The following is a 14,388-nucleotide window of genomic DNA, read 5'->3' on the forward strand; positions in this document are numbered from 1 at the left end:
CAGAAGATGAGTGATTGTGTGGAGGAAGAGGAGGACAGAGCAGAGTCTCCAGGATCCAGCTGTCTGTCTATGAAGAGTGACTGGTCCAAAGATGAACCTCAAGAGTTCAGTAATGAACCTGGACTCTCAAAGTAAGAGAACTACAAACCTGTGAACCTGTTACAGATGCTGCAGTGGTTTCTTCCTGGTTCTTCTGGAAATGTTTGATGTGATAAAATAAAAACATGTTTGTGTTTGCAGAGGTCAGAAACACAGACTGAGAGCAGAGTCTCCAGGATCCAGCTGTCTGTCAATGAAGAGTCACTGGTCCAAAGATGAACCTATAAACTTCAGTAATGAACCTGGACCCTCAGACACAAAGTAAGAGACTGTCTCTACTGTGAACTGAACTGAAGATGATTCAGTTATTAGACATATGTGAAGGAGACGGAGACACCAGATTTATAAAAACTTTTTTTTTAAATGCTGAACTTTAAATGAAATTTTACATTTTAAATTTAATTAAAAATGTCTCCACAGAAAGAGGAAGAGGAGGAGTGGTGTTTGTGAGGAGCAGCAGCTGTCCTGCTGTTCTTTGTGTCAGGACGTCCTGAAGGATCCAGTCTCTACCAGCTGTGGACACTGGTTCTGCAGACAGTGCATCACCTCAGACTGGGACCAGTCTGGTTCATCAGGAGACTCCTCCTGTCCCCAATGTGGACAAAGATCCAGACCAGGACCTGGACTGCAGACAGCCAGTCAGACCAGCACTGTACAAAGTAAGACTGGGGATACGTCCATTTGTCTTTGTTACAATACCTAATAATTCTTGACTTACTGAATGGATATCTGTTGTCTTTGAGCAGATAGTGGTCTGCAGGAGGTTTTAGATGAACATCAGATCAGTCTGAGGAGGAGATGTGAACATGTGACTGAAGGAACTGATGGAACAGGAAGTAGAACCCTCCTCAACAGGATCTACACTGAGCTCTACATCACAGAGGGACAGAGTGAAGAGGTTAATACCCAACATGAGGTGAGGCAGCTGGAGACAGCTTCCAAGAAGAAGACCCTCCATGACACTCCAATCAGGTGCCAGGACATCTTTAAAGCCTTACCTGACCAACAGAGACACATCAGAGTGGTTCTGACCAACGGCGTCGCTGGTGTTGGAAAAACCTTCTCAGTGCAGAAGTTCACTCTGGACTGGGCAGAGGGCTTGGAAAACCAAGATGTCAGTCTGCTGGTTCTGCTTTCGTTCAGGGAGCTGAACCTGATCAGAGATGAGCAGTACAGTCTTCTCACGCTGCTCCATGTTTTCCATCCAACATTACAGAAGGTCACAGCAGAGAAGCTGGCTGTCTGTAAAGTTCTGTTCATCTTTGACGGCCTGGATGAAAGCAGACTTTCACTGGATTTCAACAACAGGAAGGTTGTGTCTGACGTCACACAGAAGTCATCAGTCAACCAGCTGCTGACAAACCTCATCCAGGGGAATCTGCTTCCCTCGGCTCTGGTCTGGATAACTTCCAGACCTGCAGCGGCCAATCAGATCCCTCCTTCATGTGTTGACAGGGTAACAGAAGTACGAGGCTTCACTGACCCACAGAAGGAGGAGTACTTCAGGAGGAGATCCAGTGATGAAGAGCTGTCCAACAGAACCATCTCACACATCAAGACCTCCAGGAGCCTCCACATCATGTGTGGAGTCCCAGTCTTCTGCTGGATCACTGCTACAGTTCTGGAGCACATGTTGACTACAGAGCAGAGAGGAGAGCTGCCCAAGACCCTGACTGACCTGTTCTCACACTTCCTGCTGGTTCAGACAAAGAGGAAGAAGAACAAGTACCATGAGGGACATGAGACGAGTCCACAGGAGCTGACGGAGGCTGACAGGGAAGTTCTTCTGAAGCTGGGGAGGCTGGCGTTTGAACATCTGGAGAAAGGAAACATCATGTTCTACCAAGAAGACCTGGAGCAGTGTGGTCTTGATGTGACAGAGGCCTTGGTGTACTCAGGAGTTTGTACAGAGATCTTCAAAAGAGAGAGTGTGATCTTCCAGAAAACAGTCTACTGCTTTGTTCATCTGAGCGTTCAGGAGTTTCTGGCTGCAGTCTACATGTTCCACTGTTTCACCAACAGGAACACACAGGTACTGAAGAAGTTCCTGGGGAAAGACCACAGTGACTCATCTCTGGATGTCTTCCTGAGGAGAGTCATGGAGAAATCTCTTCAAAGTAAAAATGGCCACCTGGACCTGTTTGTTCGCTTCCTTCATGGCCTCTCTCTGGAGTCCAACCAGAGACTCTTAGGAGGTCTGCTGGGTCAGACAGAGAACAGTCCAGAAATCATCCAGAGAGCCATCAACAACCTGAAGGAGATGAAGAAGACAAAAATGTCTCCTGACAGAAGCATCAACATCTTCCACTGTCTGATGGAGATGAACGACCACTCAGTCCATCAGGAGATCCAAGAGTTCCTGAAGTCAGAGAACAGATCAAAGAAGGAACTCTCTGAGATCCAGTGCTCAGCTCTGGCCTACATGCTGCAGATGTCAGAGGAGGTTCTGGATGAGTTGGACCTGAAGAAGTTCAAAACGTCAGTGGAGGGACGACGGAGACTGATCCCAGCTGTGAGGAACTGCAGGAAGGCTCGGTGAGTCCAGACATGATCATTAACATCATCAGTCAGTGGAGATCAGTAGTTTAGTTCTTCAGATACACAGAATTAAATTATTCTCATCAGTCATCAGTTTTACTTTGCAAAAATCACAGTTGTGGTATTTTCTTGAGCTGTTTTAATTACTGTGCAGTGTAGATTTATCAGTTGTTTTGTTTGTTGTCAGAGTCTATGTTTATCTGTTAACCATCTATTTATGTTATTTTAGTTCAAGTCAAACCTATAAAACTAATTGAAGGTGAACTCCACTGATCTTCCACCTCAGTGTGTTTCCAGGTGTTGGGGAGTTCGACTGTAACTGAGAAAACAGCAGTATAAAGTCTTTAGTGTTTCCAGAGGAGCTGAGTGAAGTCTGATAAATGTCCTCAAGTGATGTCACTTGAGTCAGAGTCTGTTGAAGGCAGAATAAGGCATCCTGGAGAAAGACTGTTAATATTAAAAATTACACAGCTAAACAAACACACCCCTCCATGAAGTGCTCATTCAGAAGCTCCGCCCCTCAAATTTACAGACGTACATCGCCATGGAAACAGACACTAAAAATTGACAAAAGAGGAGGAAAACGGTGGAATCGAGTGTGTGCGCTTTTTCATAGCTGAAGCAAAATAAATGTTTTATAAAACATCACCAATGGAATGACATAAACACAGTTTGTGGTTTAGATTGTTTTTACAGGACTACTATGACTGAAGACAGACCTGTAGATTTCTATCATAGTAAACAAAGAAGGTAACTTCACTTGGCAGAGCATTTTAAATCATGCATCAATCCCACTGTGCTTGCAAACTTTTGTTTTCAGGTCTTAGAGTTAGCTGTGTCTAGAAAAACTCACAAACTTTTTAAGGATAAATATCACAATACAGAGCGAATGACACAACACTTAAGTTGTGTGTTACATTAGCTGCAGTGAAGCTAACATGCAGAACAGAAGATTTGGTTTCTCAGCGCAGCACAGTAGCTGCAGACAGTGATACTCACAACTCTCCTTGTCTAACTAACATTACACCACGAACAAACAGGACAAACAACATTGTCCTGCTGTTTCTGTCACAGCCTTTCTTTCTTTTTTTTATTTTCCTCTGTTTATCTGACATTACCCAGTCTCTGCTCTGTAGCGTTAGCATTCACTTGAATTCTCCCATTGCCGCCTTTATAACCTTTCACCTCATGTGCACAACCACTAACGCCGTGATTGGCTGGAATGGATCACACCGATCCACTTCATAAATCACTTCAAATTTATTCAAATGCTGAACCCAGGACTATGAGATATTATTACTGAATTTGAATAAAGGTCCATTGCCATTTTACTTTCCATTGGAAAGTAAAAACATCTGGAGGACATTATTAAGTCTAAATGTGACGCCACTTTCCCTTCTTTCATCTGTCAGATTAAAACAAACAAAGATTCTCATGAAAACTCTGCAGGTCTGAGAGAGAGATGAGAATTATTGTCTCATGTCAAACACAATAAGATGAACTGAACCACAGATGTTCATCACATTATAACATGTTTTATCATCAGATGTATTGAGTTTATCTTCATAACAAACTGATTTTATTGTAACAGATTTGATATTTTCTCTGATCACAGACTCGCTGATTGTGGACTCTCAGAGACTCACTGTGAAGTCGTGGCCTCAGCTCTGAAGTCCAACCCCTCCCATCTGAGAGACCTGGACCTGAGCTACAACAAGCTAAAGGATCCAGGAGTGAAGATCCTGTCTGATGGACTAAAGAGTCCAAACTGTAAACTGGAGACTCTGAGGTCAGTTCACTGACTGAGGTCAGCAGCAGGTTCTGAATCAGTGTTGACATGAACAGGTGTCTGAATGTTGAGCTGACATTTGGATGATGTCTGTAGAAGGCTGACATTATGATGATCCACAATAACAGAAGGACAAAGTCACTCTACTCATTTTAGACTAAACATCATTGATCAGGACAGATCTGATTGATTATCAATGATTTGATCTACATCTTTTATTCTTTATTCAGGTTGAGTCTCTGCAGTTTGTCAGAGATCAGCTGTTCTTCTCTGGTCTCAGCTCTGAAGTCCAACCCCTCCCATCTGAGAGAACTGATCCTGAGTCGTAACGACCTGCAGGATTCAGGAGTGAAGGAGCTGTGTGGTTTTCTGCAGAGTCCAGACTGTAGACTGGAGACTCTGAGGTCAGACTCCATATTTTCTTTCTGTGCTGAGATGAATCTGATGTGAAAGTTGTGTTGACTCTAACCTGCAGACATCAGGCTCATATTATACTGATCCACACTGAGGATCTTAATGGTAAAGTCTGTGTGTGTATGTGTCTGCACAGCCTGAGTTTGTATAGATGGAGCCTGTGGTGGAGCTGCAGAGTTTAAGAGCTGAAGTCACTACGTCTTTATTGAAGCAGCAGCATGTTGTCATTAATATTAATGAGAGCTGTTTTTCTCTTTGTTTCTCTGACTGTTTTTAACCTGCATCCTGTTGGTTCAGGTGTTTGGAGTTTCCACTTTCTAAACTTGTTCATTCTAAACCTTCTTCAGCTCTGAACAGATGATGAAACACTGAATGGTTTCAAGCAGGAACTTTGTCTCCTAAACTCACATCTTTTATTCTTTATTCAGGTTGGAGAACTGCAGGTTGTCAGAGATCAGCTGTTCTTCTCTGGTCTCAGCTCAGAAGTCCAACCCCTCCCATCTGAGAGATCTGGACCTGAGAAACAACCACTTCTATAATTCAGACATGGAGGAGCTGTTAGATCTTGTGAAGAGTCCAGACTACAGACTGGAGACTGTGAGGTCAGTAGTTTGATCAGTATTGTCCTAAACACAGTTAGTATCAGAGCAAAGATCCAGTGTTTCCTGTAAAGCTGTGACTGTGTTCACTCCAATCTGTTAACATGAGAGCTGAAAGGAAGCTGGCTCCGCTCCACAGCTGCTCCACTGCTGCTCTGAACAGGACTGAAGTCCCTGCTGCTCTTTATACTGGATGTGCTGCATCACTGACTGACTGATGAAGAGTCTCTGTAAACACTGATCCACCTCCTCTCTGCTCTGACTCTCTCTCTGCAGGTGGGAGCGGTGGGGGTCTTTCTCAAAGTGAGACTGAATAGGATTCTGTGTGTCTGATCTGTTTGGATCTCCTGAAGGATCTGGTGATGATTCCCTGTGGACACAGCTGCTGTATGAGCTGTATCCAAGGCTGCTGAGTTTATGAGGATCAGAGGAAAATCCACAGGTGTCCTCAGAGCAGAAAACCCTTCACACTGAGACCTGTGCTGGTGAAAAACACCCTGTTAACAGATTTAGAGGAAAGAAAGAAAAGCAGCAGTGACTGAAACACAGAACTGATCTGAACTGTTCAGTAATCTCACACAGTTCTACTCTATCAGTAATAAATGTAAAGAATATGATTTTACAGTATGAAAGTTTGAAAGTCGTTTGTTATTTGTAGAAGTTGGTTTTTCTGACACAATAATGAATCAATGTCTTTAAACAGAATCAATGTTTAACCCTTTAATGCATGAGTGAACTCTGAAGCACTCTCACAGACCTTAACCAGCACTTAGAAAAGAATGAAACAAATATTCAAATCATCTTGTTTGGAACCTTTTTAGAGCGTATTATTAAAAATATCAAACACACTAAAAAGTTGTTGTCTTTTCTGAAATGTTCCAATGATGTGTGGATGTGAGGAAAGTGTGTGTGTTGTAAATCCCTGAATGTTTCTCAGTGTAGACTGTTACTTCATGTTTCTACTGTTTTCTAGCACACAGTGTCTGTGAGCTCTTCTGACTTCCCCCAGCTGGAAACTTGGTGTGGAAAACTCCTTGTTGATCAGTAGCAGCAGGGTGGAGGTAGCTGAGGTAGCTGTGTGAGATTCCCTCCCTCCCACAAAAAGTGAATTCTTCAGCTTGATGTTGATGTGCAGAGCTGCTGTCATCAAAAGCCTCCAGTCTCAAAGAAGATGCTGCTCTGCTCTGAAGCTGACACCCAGGTGCTGCACCTTCATGTTACTGAGACGACACGTTATTACAGAGTCATTACAAGGTGAGTGAGAGTCTGTTTGATATGTTAGAAACACAGGAGAAACCAGGAGCCATCAATCAGTCCAACATGAGATCAATGATTAAACAAGCTGTTGTTACAGGTGATAGTTTACTGAGTGTCTGTGTTGTGCTGCCCCCAAGTGGCCAAAAATAATACAGGTTTAAAGCTGTTTTCCTTATTGTGGAGTATACAGTTCCAGTTTCATGTTGTTTCTTAGTTCCTGGGTTTTTATCTCAGCAGTCTGTGTTTTCATGGATGAATAAACTGAACCTTGCTAAGTTTTCGTTGTTAGCAAAGAAATGTAACGTTAGCGTTAACGGTCACTTTGGAGCTGGTTTTTATTTTCCCTCTTTGTTGTTGGACTTTTCTGTCTGTCAGCTCTTCCGTTGGTTTATTGAAGTTTCAGTGAAGTGAAGGAATAATATGTGTTAGACTATAAGTTTAGACTTGTCTTGGTTCAGTCTGAAGCTACATTATCGTCCAGTCCAGTATTTTTCTACTAACGGTCACTGCCGAAGTCCCAGCGAAGGTCCAATGTAAGTGTATTGAGCAGGATGTGGGACTCTCTCTCTCTCTCTCTCTCTCTCTCTCTCTCTCTCTCACACACACACACACACATACGCAACATAAACAAGAACAGAAAGTGAAAGTGTTCAGACTCCATTTTAACTGCGCAGAGAAAAAGGAGGAACCTGAAGGCTGAGTCAGGGTGAGTGTTAATACAACATTATTATTATTTTACTGTCAAAGTCTCTGAGTCAGTTTCTCCCTGTGGACTGTAGAGAGAAGAAGAGACAGAGTGAACTTCTGTCTGAACAAAGACACAGAGAAAAGGAGGAGATAATATCGTGTCCGTGTAGGGCTGCATAATTAATCCTGATCACGCTTTTGGTTTCCCACGATTAAATGAACGTGGTCGTTTGTGATATTGACGTTTTAAAACATCGAATCAAGCGTTTCTTGAACAGTTAGCGCACCCTGCAGCGGCAGCTCAGATCAGCAGAGTACCAGCACAGGGCAGGTGTCTGTTCAACCTGTTGAACCACCAGGATGACTGGATGAAGGCCAAGAGGAATAAAAACATGAATAAAACATGTTACCTTTACAGCCAACCCAAGGAAACTGACCAGGTGGTGAACTGCCTGCTTTTATTTTACTGTAAACTCTCTGTACACTGTGTGTGTGTTACTTCCTGTTCTCTCAGTCCTGTGTGTGATTCTTGTGTGTGTGAGTGTCTCAGTCAGTGTTACTGTTTCCCTCTCAGACTGACTGAAGTCCAGAAGATGAGTGATTGTGTGGAGGAAGAGGAGGACAGAGCAGAGTCTCCAGGATCCAGCTGTCTGTCTATGAAGAGTGACCGGTCCAAAGAACTTCCTATAAACTTCAGTAATGAACCTGGATCCTCAGACACAGAGTAAGAGACTGTCTCTACTGTGAACTGAGCTGAAGATGATTCAGTCGTTAGATATATGAAGGAGACGGGGAGAAACCAGGGTCCAGATTCATAAAACTGTGCAGATAAACACAGACAGAAACAAAACTAATCAGGGAACCAATCAAAATACAAGTGACAACCTGTGACTGTGTTTTCACAGAGAGAAGAAGAGGAGGAGGAGGAGGAGACAAAGATCCAGACCAGGACCTGGACTGCAGACAGCCAGTCAGACCAGCACTGTACAAAGTAAGACTGGGGATACGTCCATTTCTCTTTGTTACAATACCTAATAATTCTTGACTTACTGAATGGATATCTGTTGTCTTTGAGCAGATAGTGGTCTGCAGGAGGTTTTAGATGAACATCAGATCAGTCTGAGGAGGAGATGTGAACGTGTGACTGAAGGAACTGATGGAACAGGAAGTAGAACCCTCCTCAACAGGATCTACACTGAGCTCTACATCACAGAGGGACAGAGTGAAGAGGTTAATACCCAACATGAGGTGAGGCAGCTGGAGACAGCTTCCAAGAAGAAGACCCTCCATGACACTCCAATCAGGTTCCAGGACATCTTTAAAGCCTTACCTTACCAACAGAGACACATCAGAGTGGTTCTGACCAACGGCGTCGCTGGTGTTGGAAAAACCTTCTCAGTGCAGAAGTTCACTCTGGACTGGGCAGAGGGCTCGGAAAACCAAGATGTCAGTCTGCTGGTTCTGCTTTCGTTCAGGGAGCTGAACCTGATCAGAGATGAGCAGTACAGTCTTCTCACGCTGCTCCATGTTTTCCATCCAACATTACAGAAGGTCACAGCAGAGAAGCTGGCTGTCTGTAAAGTTCTGTTCATTTTTGACGGCCTGGATGAAAGCAGACTTTCACTGGATTTCAACAACAGGAAGGTTGTGTCTGACGTCACACAGAAGTCATCAGTCAACCAGCTGCTGACAAACCTCATCCAGGGGAATCTGCTTCCCTCGGCTCTGGTCTGGATAACTTCCAGACCTGCAGCGGCCAATCAGATCCCTCCTTCATGTGTTGACAGGGTAACAGAAGTACGAGGCTTCACTGACCCACAGAAGGAGGAGTACTTCAGGAGGAGATCCAGTGATGAAGAGCTGTCCAACAGAACCATCTCACACATCAAGACCTCCAGGAGCCTCCACATCATGTGTGGAGTCCCAGTCTTCTGCTGGATCACTGCTACAGTTCTGGAGCACATGTTGACTACAGAGCAGAGAGGAGAGCTGCCCAAGACCCTGACTGACCTGTACTCACACTTCCTGCTGGTTCAGACAAAGAGGAAGAAGAACAAGTACCATGAGGGACATGAGACGAGTCCACAGGAGCTGACGGAGGCTGACAGGGAAGTTCTTCTGAAGCTGGGGAGGCTGGCGTTTGAACATCTGGAGAAAGGAAACATCATGTTCTACCAAGAAGACCTGGAGCAGTGTGGTCTTGATGTGACAGAGGCCTTGGTGTACTCAGGAGTTTGTACAGAGATCTTCAAAAGAGAGAGTGTGATCTTCCAGAAAACAGTCTACTGCTTTGTTCATCTGAGCGTTCAGGAGTTTCTGGCTGCAGTCTACATGTTCCACTGTTTCACCAACAGGAAGACACAGGTACTGGAGGACTTCCTGGGAAAAGACTGGAACAACACATATCATAACCTGTCTCTGGAAGACTTCCTGATGAGAGCAGTAATAAAATCTCTTGACAGTAAAAATGGCCACCTGGACCTGTTTGTTCGCTTCCTTCATGGCCTCTCTCTGGAGTCCAACCAGAGAGTCTTAGGAGGTCTGCTGGGTCAGACAGAGAACAGTCCAGAAATCATCCAAAGAGCCATCAACAACCTGAAGAAGATGAAGAAGACAAAAATACTTCCTGACAGAAGCATCAACATCTTCCACTGTCTGATGGAGATGAACGACCACTCAGTCCATCAGGAGATCCAAGAGTTCCTGAAGTCAGAGAACAGATCAGAGCAGAACCTCTCTAGGACCCAGTGCTCAGCTCTGGCCTACATGCTGCAGATGTCAGAGGAGGTTCTGGATGAGTTGGACCTGGAGAAGTACAAGACGTCACTGGAGGGACGACGGAGACTGATCCCAGCTGTGAGGAACTGCAGGAAGGCTCGGTGAGTCCAGACATGATCATTAAAGTCTGTGTGAAACAAATTCAGAGATTTGTCTCTAAACACATTAGTTGTTTTAGAGTTCAAACAGTTCCTTTAAACAGACTGTAAACTATGTATTACACCATTGTGAAGTTAGACCCTTTGACAGTTCCATTTTCTGGATTTTATGAGCAGGTCTGAAATGGTGGCTCGATGACGCACTGGAGCATCACTCAGCATAACCCCACCCCTGACGCTGTGACCGTTTTAAATAGCAGCGCTGCGTTAGCATCAGTGCTTCTCCTGCTCGACTATTATAGTTCTTGCTAGCTAGCTCTGTTGTCGGGAACTCACTGATAATCCGTCCGACTGTCTCCCTCCACGGCCTTCACCCTCCTGTCCCGCTGTCTGTCTGTGTGTGTGTATATCCTCTTGGAGATGAGTTATAAAACTTGTCATAATAAGACACTAGTTATCACAGTGTTAGTTTAGTATCAGTGTAACATCTCTATTCTTTGGTAACATCAGTAATACGACTGTATAAACAGTGCAACTAGTTTCTTGAAGATCTGAGGACAGGTCGTTTGATCAACAAAAAGCTCCAGTGGCTCAAACGTGCAGAATAGGGAGCTAACAGGATGCTAGCAGGATGCTAACAGTCACTGTGCTGCACTGAGTGGGCGTGGTTTCAGTGCCTGCAGTGGACACGCCCCCAGCGTCTTAGAGCAGAGAGTTTTTTTTCGTGATTTTGAAACCAGATTCTATATATTTTCTATAAATTTAACCATTGAAATTTAGCTGGGTGGTTATTAGCACTGTGGTGTGACTAACTCAGAACACCACTGCCTTACACAAACTTTAACATCATCAATCAGCGTAGATTAGTAATTAAGTTCTTAGTACTGAAGTTCTCAGGAAATGGGTGTGTAATCTGACGTGCAAACTAGAAACTGCTGCCTGATTGGCTGTAGTCGTCGTGATAGGCTGTTGGAAGAAAATGCCCTAAAGTTATCATCTTAATCTGTATAAATTTCACTGCAATCCCAGAATGAGATTGTTTTATCGCCAAGTCCCGTTAGGGAGTTTGACTGTAACTGAGCAGCCTTTAGAGTCTCCAGAGGAGCTGAGTGAAGTCTGATAAATATCCTCAAGTGATGTCACTTGAGTCAGAGTCTTTTGGGTCTGAAGACTCTGGAGGTGTGGAGTTAGAAAGAACCAGATCTCTGTAGCCCCCCTCATCTCTGCTGCAGGCTCCAGGATACATTAGCTGCTACTAGCACAACTGTTAAATTAGTTGAGTTGCATTATGGGTAATGTAGGCAGGTTTTCAGAAGGAAGAGGAATGTGTGGAATAAAAACGATGATATCTCTGTGTGTTTTTAATTAAATGTCTATTGTGACAGTGTTAGAGCAGTGTGGTGATAAATCACTGGAGTTCAGTATTAATGATTTATGAGGTTTTAATAAGTTTTAATAAGATCTGTATCATTAACAACAAACACTTGTGGGATAATGATTAATGATGAAATATTATTTAACTGTTGAACGAGTAGAGAAACATTATCAGATTAGTGAAGTGACTCATTATTGTCATTTACAAAACATTATCTATTTAAAGTTTGCTGACATTATCATCAGTCTCCATTAACTACTGGTCAGACCAGAGTTATTGTTCATGAATTACCACAGATGTTCATCAAACTATAACATGTTTTATCATCAGATGTATTGAGTTTATTTTCATAACAAACTGATTTTATTGATTTGATATTTTCTCTGATCACAGATATATTGATTGTGGACTCTCAGAGACTCACTGTGAAGTCGTGGCCTCAGCTCTGAAGTCCAACCCCTCCCATCTGACAGAACTGGACCTGAGTAGAAACAACAACCTGCAGGATTCAGGAGTGAAGATCCTGTCTGATGGACTAAAGAGTCCAAACTGTAAACTGGAGACTCTGAGGTCAGTTCACTGACTGAGGTCAGCAGCAGGTTCTGAATCAGTGTTGACATGAACAGGTGTCTGAATGTTGAGCTGACATTTGGATGATGTCTGTAGAAGGCTGACATGATGATGATCCACAATAACAGAAGGACAAAGTCACTCTACTCATTTTAGACTAAACATCATTGATCAGGACAGATCTGATTGATTATCAATGATTTGATCTTCATCTTTTATTCTTTATTCAGGTTGATGAACTGCAGGTTGTCAGAGATCAGCTGTTCTTCTCTGGTCTCAGCTCTAAAGTCCAACCCCTCCCATCTGAGACATCTGAACCTGAGTCTCAACAAGCTGCAGGATCCAGGAGTGAAGGAGCTGTGTGGTTTTCTGCAGAGTCCAGACTGTAGACTGGAGACTCTGAGGTCAGACTCCATATTTTCTTTCTGTGCTGAGATGAATCTGATGGTAAAGTTGTGTTGACTCTAACCTGCAGACATCAGGCTCATATTATACTGATCCACACTGAGGATCTTAATGGTAAAGTCTGTTTTCTACTGACATGTTTGTTGTCTTTGAAAACTTGAGGATCTTTAGTTGAATCTCAGATCAATGTGTCTGCACAGCCTGAGTTTGTATAGATGGAGCCTGTGGTGGAGCTGCAGAGTTTAAGAGCTGAAGTCACTACGTCTTTATTGAAGCAGCAGCATGTTGTCATTAATATTAATGAGAGCTGTTTTTCTCTTTGTGTCTCTGACTGTTTTTAAGCTGCATCCTGTTGGTTCAGGTGTTTGGAGTTTCCACTTTCTAAACTTGTTCATTCTAAACCTTCTTCAGCTCTGAACAGATGATGAAACACTGAATGGTTTCAAGCAGGAACTTTGTCTCCTAAACTCACATCTTTTATTCTTTATTCAGGCTGAGTCTCTGCAGGTTGTCAGAGATCAGCTGTTCTTCTCTGGTCTCAGCTCTGAAGTCCAACCCCTCCCATCTGAGAGATCTGGACCTGAGTGACAACAACCTGCAGGATTCAGGAGTGAAGAAGCTGTGTGGTTTTCTGCAGAGTCCAGACTGTAGACTGGAGACTCTCTGGTCAGACTCCATATTTTATTTCTGTGCTGAGATGAATCTGATGGTAAAGTTGTGTTGACTCTAACCTGCAGACATCAGGCTCATATTATACTGATCCACACTGAGGGTCTTAATGGTAAAGTCTGTTTTCTTCTTCTCTGGTTTAGTCCAGTGTCTGTGGCAGAGCAGTGCTGAGCTACAGATTTCAAACGTTAATAGAAGAAAAATCCTTCTCTGTTTAAATCCCATCAGACTCTGACATGAACAAATATCTTCAGTATTTTCTTGTTCCAACACGACATAAAGTGATGAGACTAAAGAGAAACTGACTGAGAGATTCAGACCAAACTCATCATGTTTGGTAAATGTGGTCACCACTGCAGGAAGTGAAAATGTTGGAGATTTACTTTGAATCATTTGTTGACTTTCTGACTCTGAACAGATGATGAAACACTGAATGGTTTCAAGCAGGAACTTTGTCTCCTAAACTCACATCTTTGATTCTTTATTCAGGTTGAGTCTCTGCAGTTTGTCAGAGATCAGCTGTTCTTCTCTGGTCTCAGCTCTGAAGTCCAACCCCTCCCATCTGAGAGATCTGGACCTGAGAGGAAACTACCTGTATGATTCAGACATGGAGGATCTGTTAGATCTTGTGAAGGACCCAGACTACGGACTGGAGACTCTGAGGTCAGTATTTGGAGTCAGTCCATGCTGGTTCCATCAGTATTGTCCTAAACACAGTTAGTATCAGAGCAAAGATCCAGTGTTTCCTGTAAAGCTGTGACTGTGTTCACTCCAATCTGTTAACATGGGAGCTGAAAGGAAGCTGGCTCTGCTCCACTGCTGCTCTGAACAGGACTGAAGTCCCTGCTGCTCTTTATACTGGATGTTCTGCATCACTGACTGACTGATGAAGAGTCTCTGTAAACACTGATCCACCTCCTCTCTGCTCTGACTCTCTCTCTGCAGGTGGGAGCGGTGGTGGTCTTTGTCAAAGTGAGACTGAATAGGATTCTGTGTGTCCCTGATCTGTTTGGATCTCCTGAAGGATCTGGTGGTGATTCCCTGTGGACACAGCTGCTGTATGAGCTGTGTTCAAGGCTGCTGAGTTTATGAGGATCAGAGGAAAATCCA

At 43.6% G+C, this 14,388-nt stretch overlaps 1 protein-coding gene across 50 annotated transcripts in view; it reads left to right on the plus strand.

Annotated features, from left to right (window-relative positions):
• LOC108884988 (NACHT, LRR and PYD domains-containing protein 12) overlaps positions 1 to 14,388 on the plus strand; it is a 78,145-nt gene that overhangs the window by 9,086 nt on the left and 54,671 nt on the right. For 41 of the 50 annotated variants that reach the window (XR_007809437.1, XM_051066959.1, XM_051066958.1 and 38 more), the window contains 4 exons: positions 4,657 to 4,830; positions 12,435 to 12,608; positions 13,102 to 13,275; positions 13,768 to 13,941. Coding sequence is in view for 49 of the 50 variants with exons in the window: in XM_051066959.1 (XP_050922916.1) it covers positions 4,657 to 4,830; positions 12,435 to 12,608; positions 13,102 to 13,275; positions 13,768 to 13,941 (696 nt within the window). In the remaining variant the exon portion in view is untranslated. Of the gene's footprint in view, positions 1 to 519; positions 759 to 845; positions 2,635 to 4,252; positions 4,427 to 4,656; positions 4,831 to 12,434; positions 12,609 to 13,101; positions 13,276 to 13,767; positions 13,942 to 14,388 lie in introns of all 50 variants that reach the window. The other 9 variants (XM_051066977.1, XM_051066976.1, XM_051066964.1 and 6 more) reach the window with 9 other exon arrangements.

Source organism: Lates calcarifer, linkage group LG24 (genome assembly GCF_001640805.2).
Source record: "Lates calcarifer isolate ASB-BC8 linkage group LG24, TLL_Latcal_v3, whole genome shotgun sequence".
NCBI lineage: Eukaryota > Metazoa > Chordata > Actinopteri > Centropomidae > Lates > Lates calcarifer.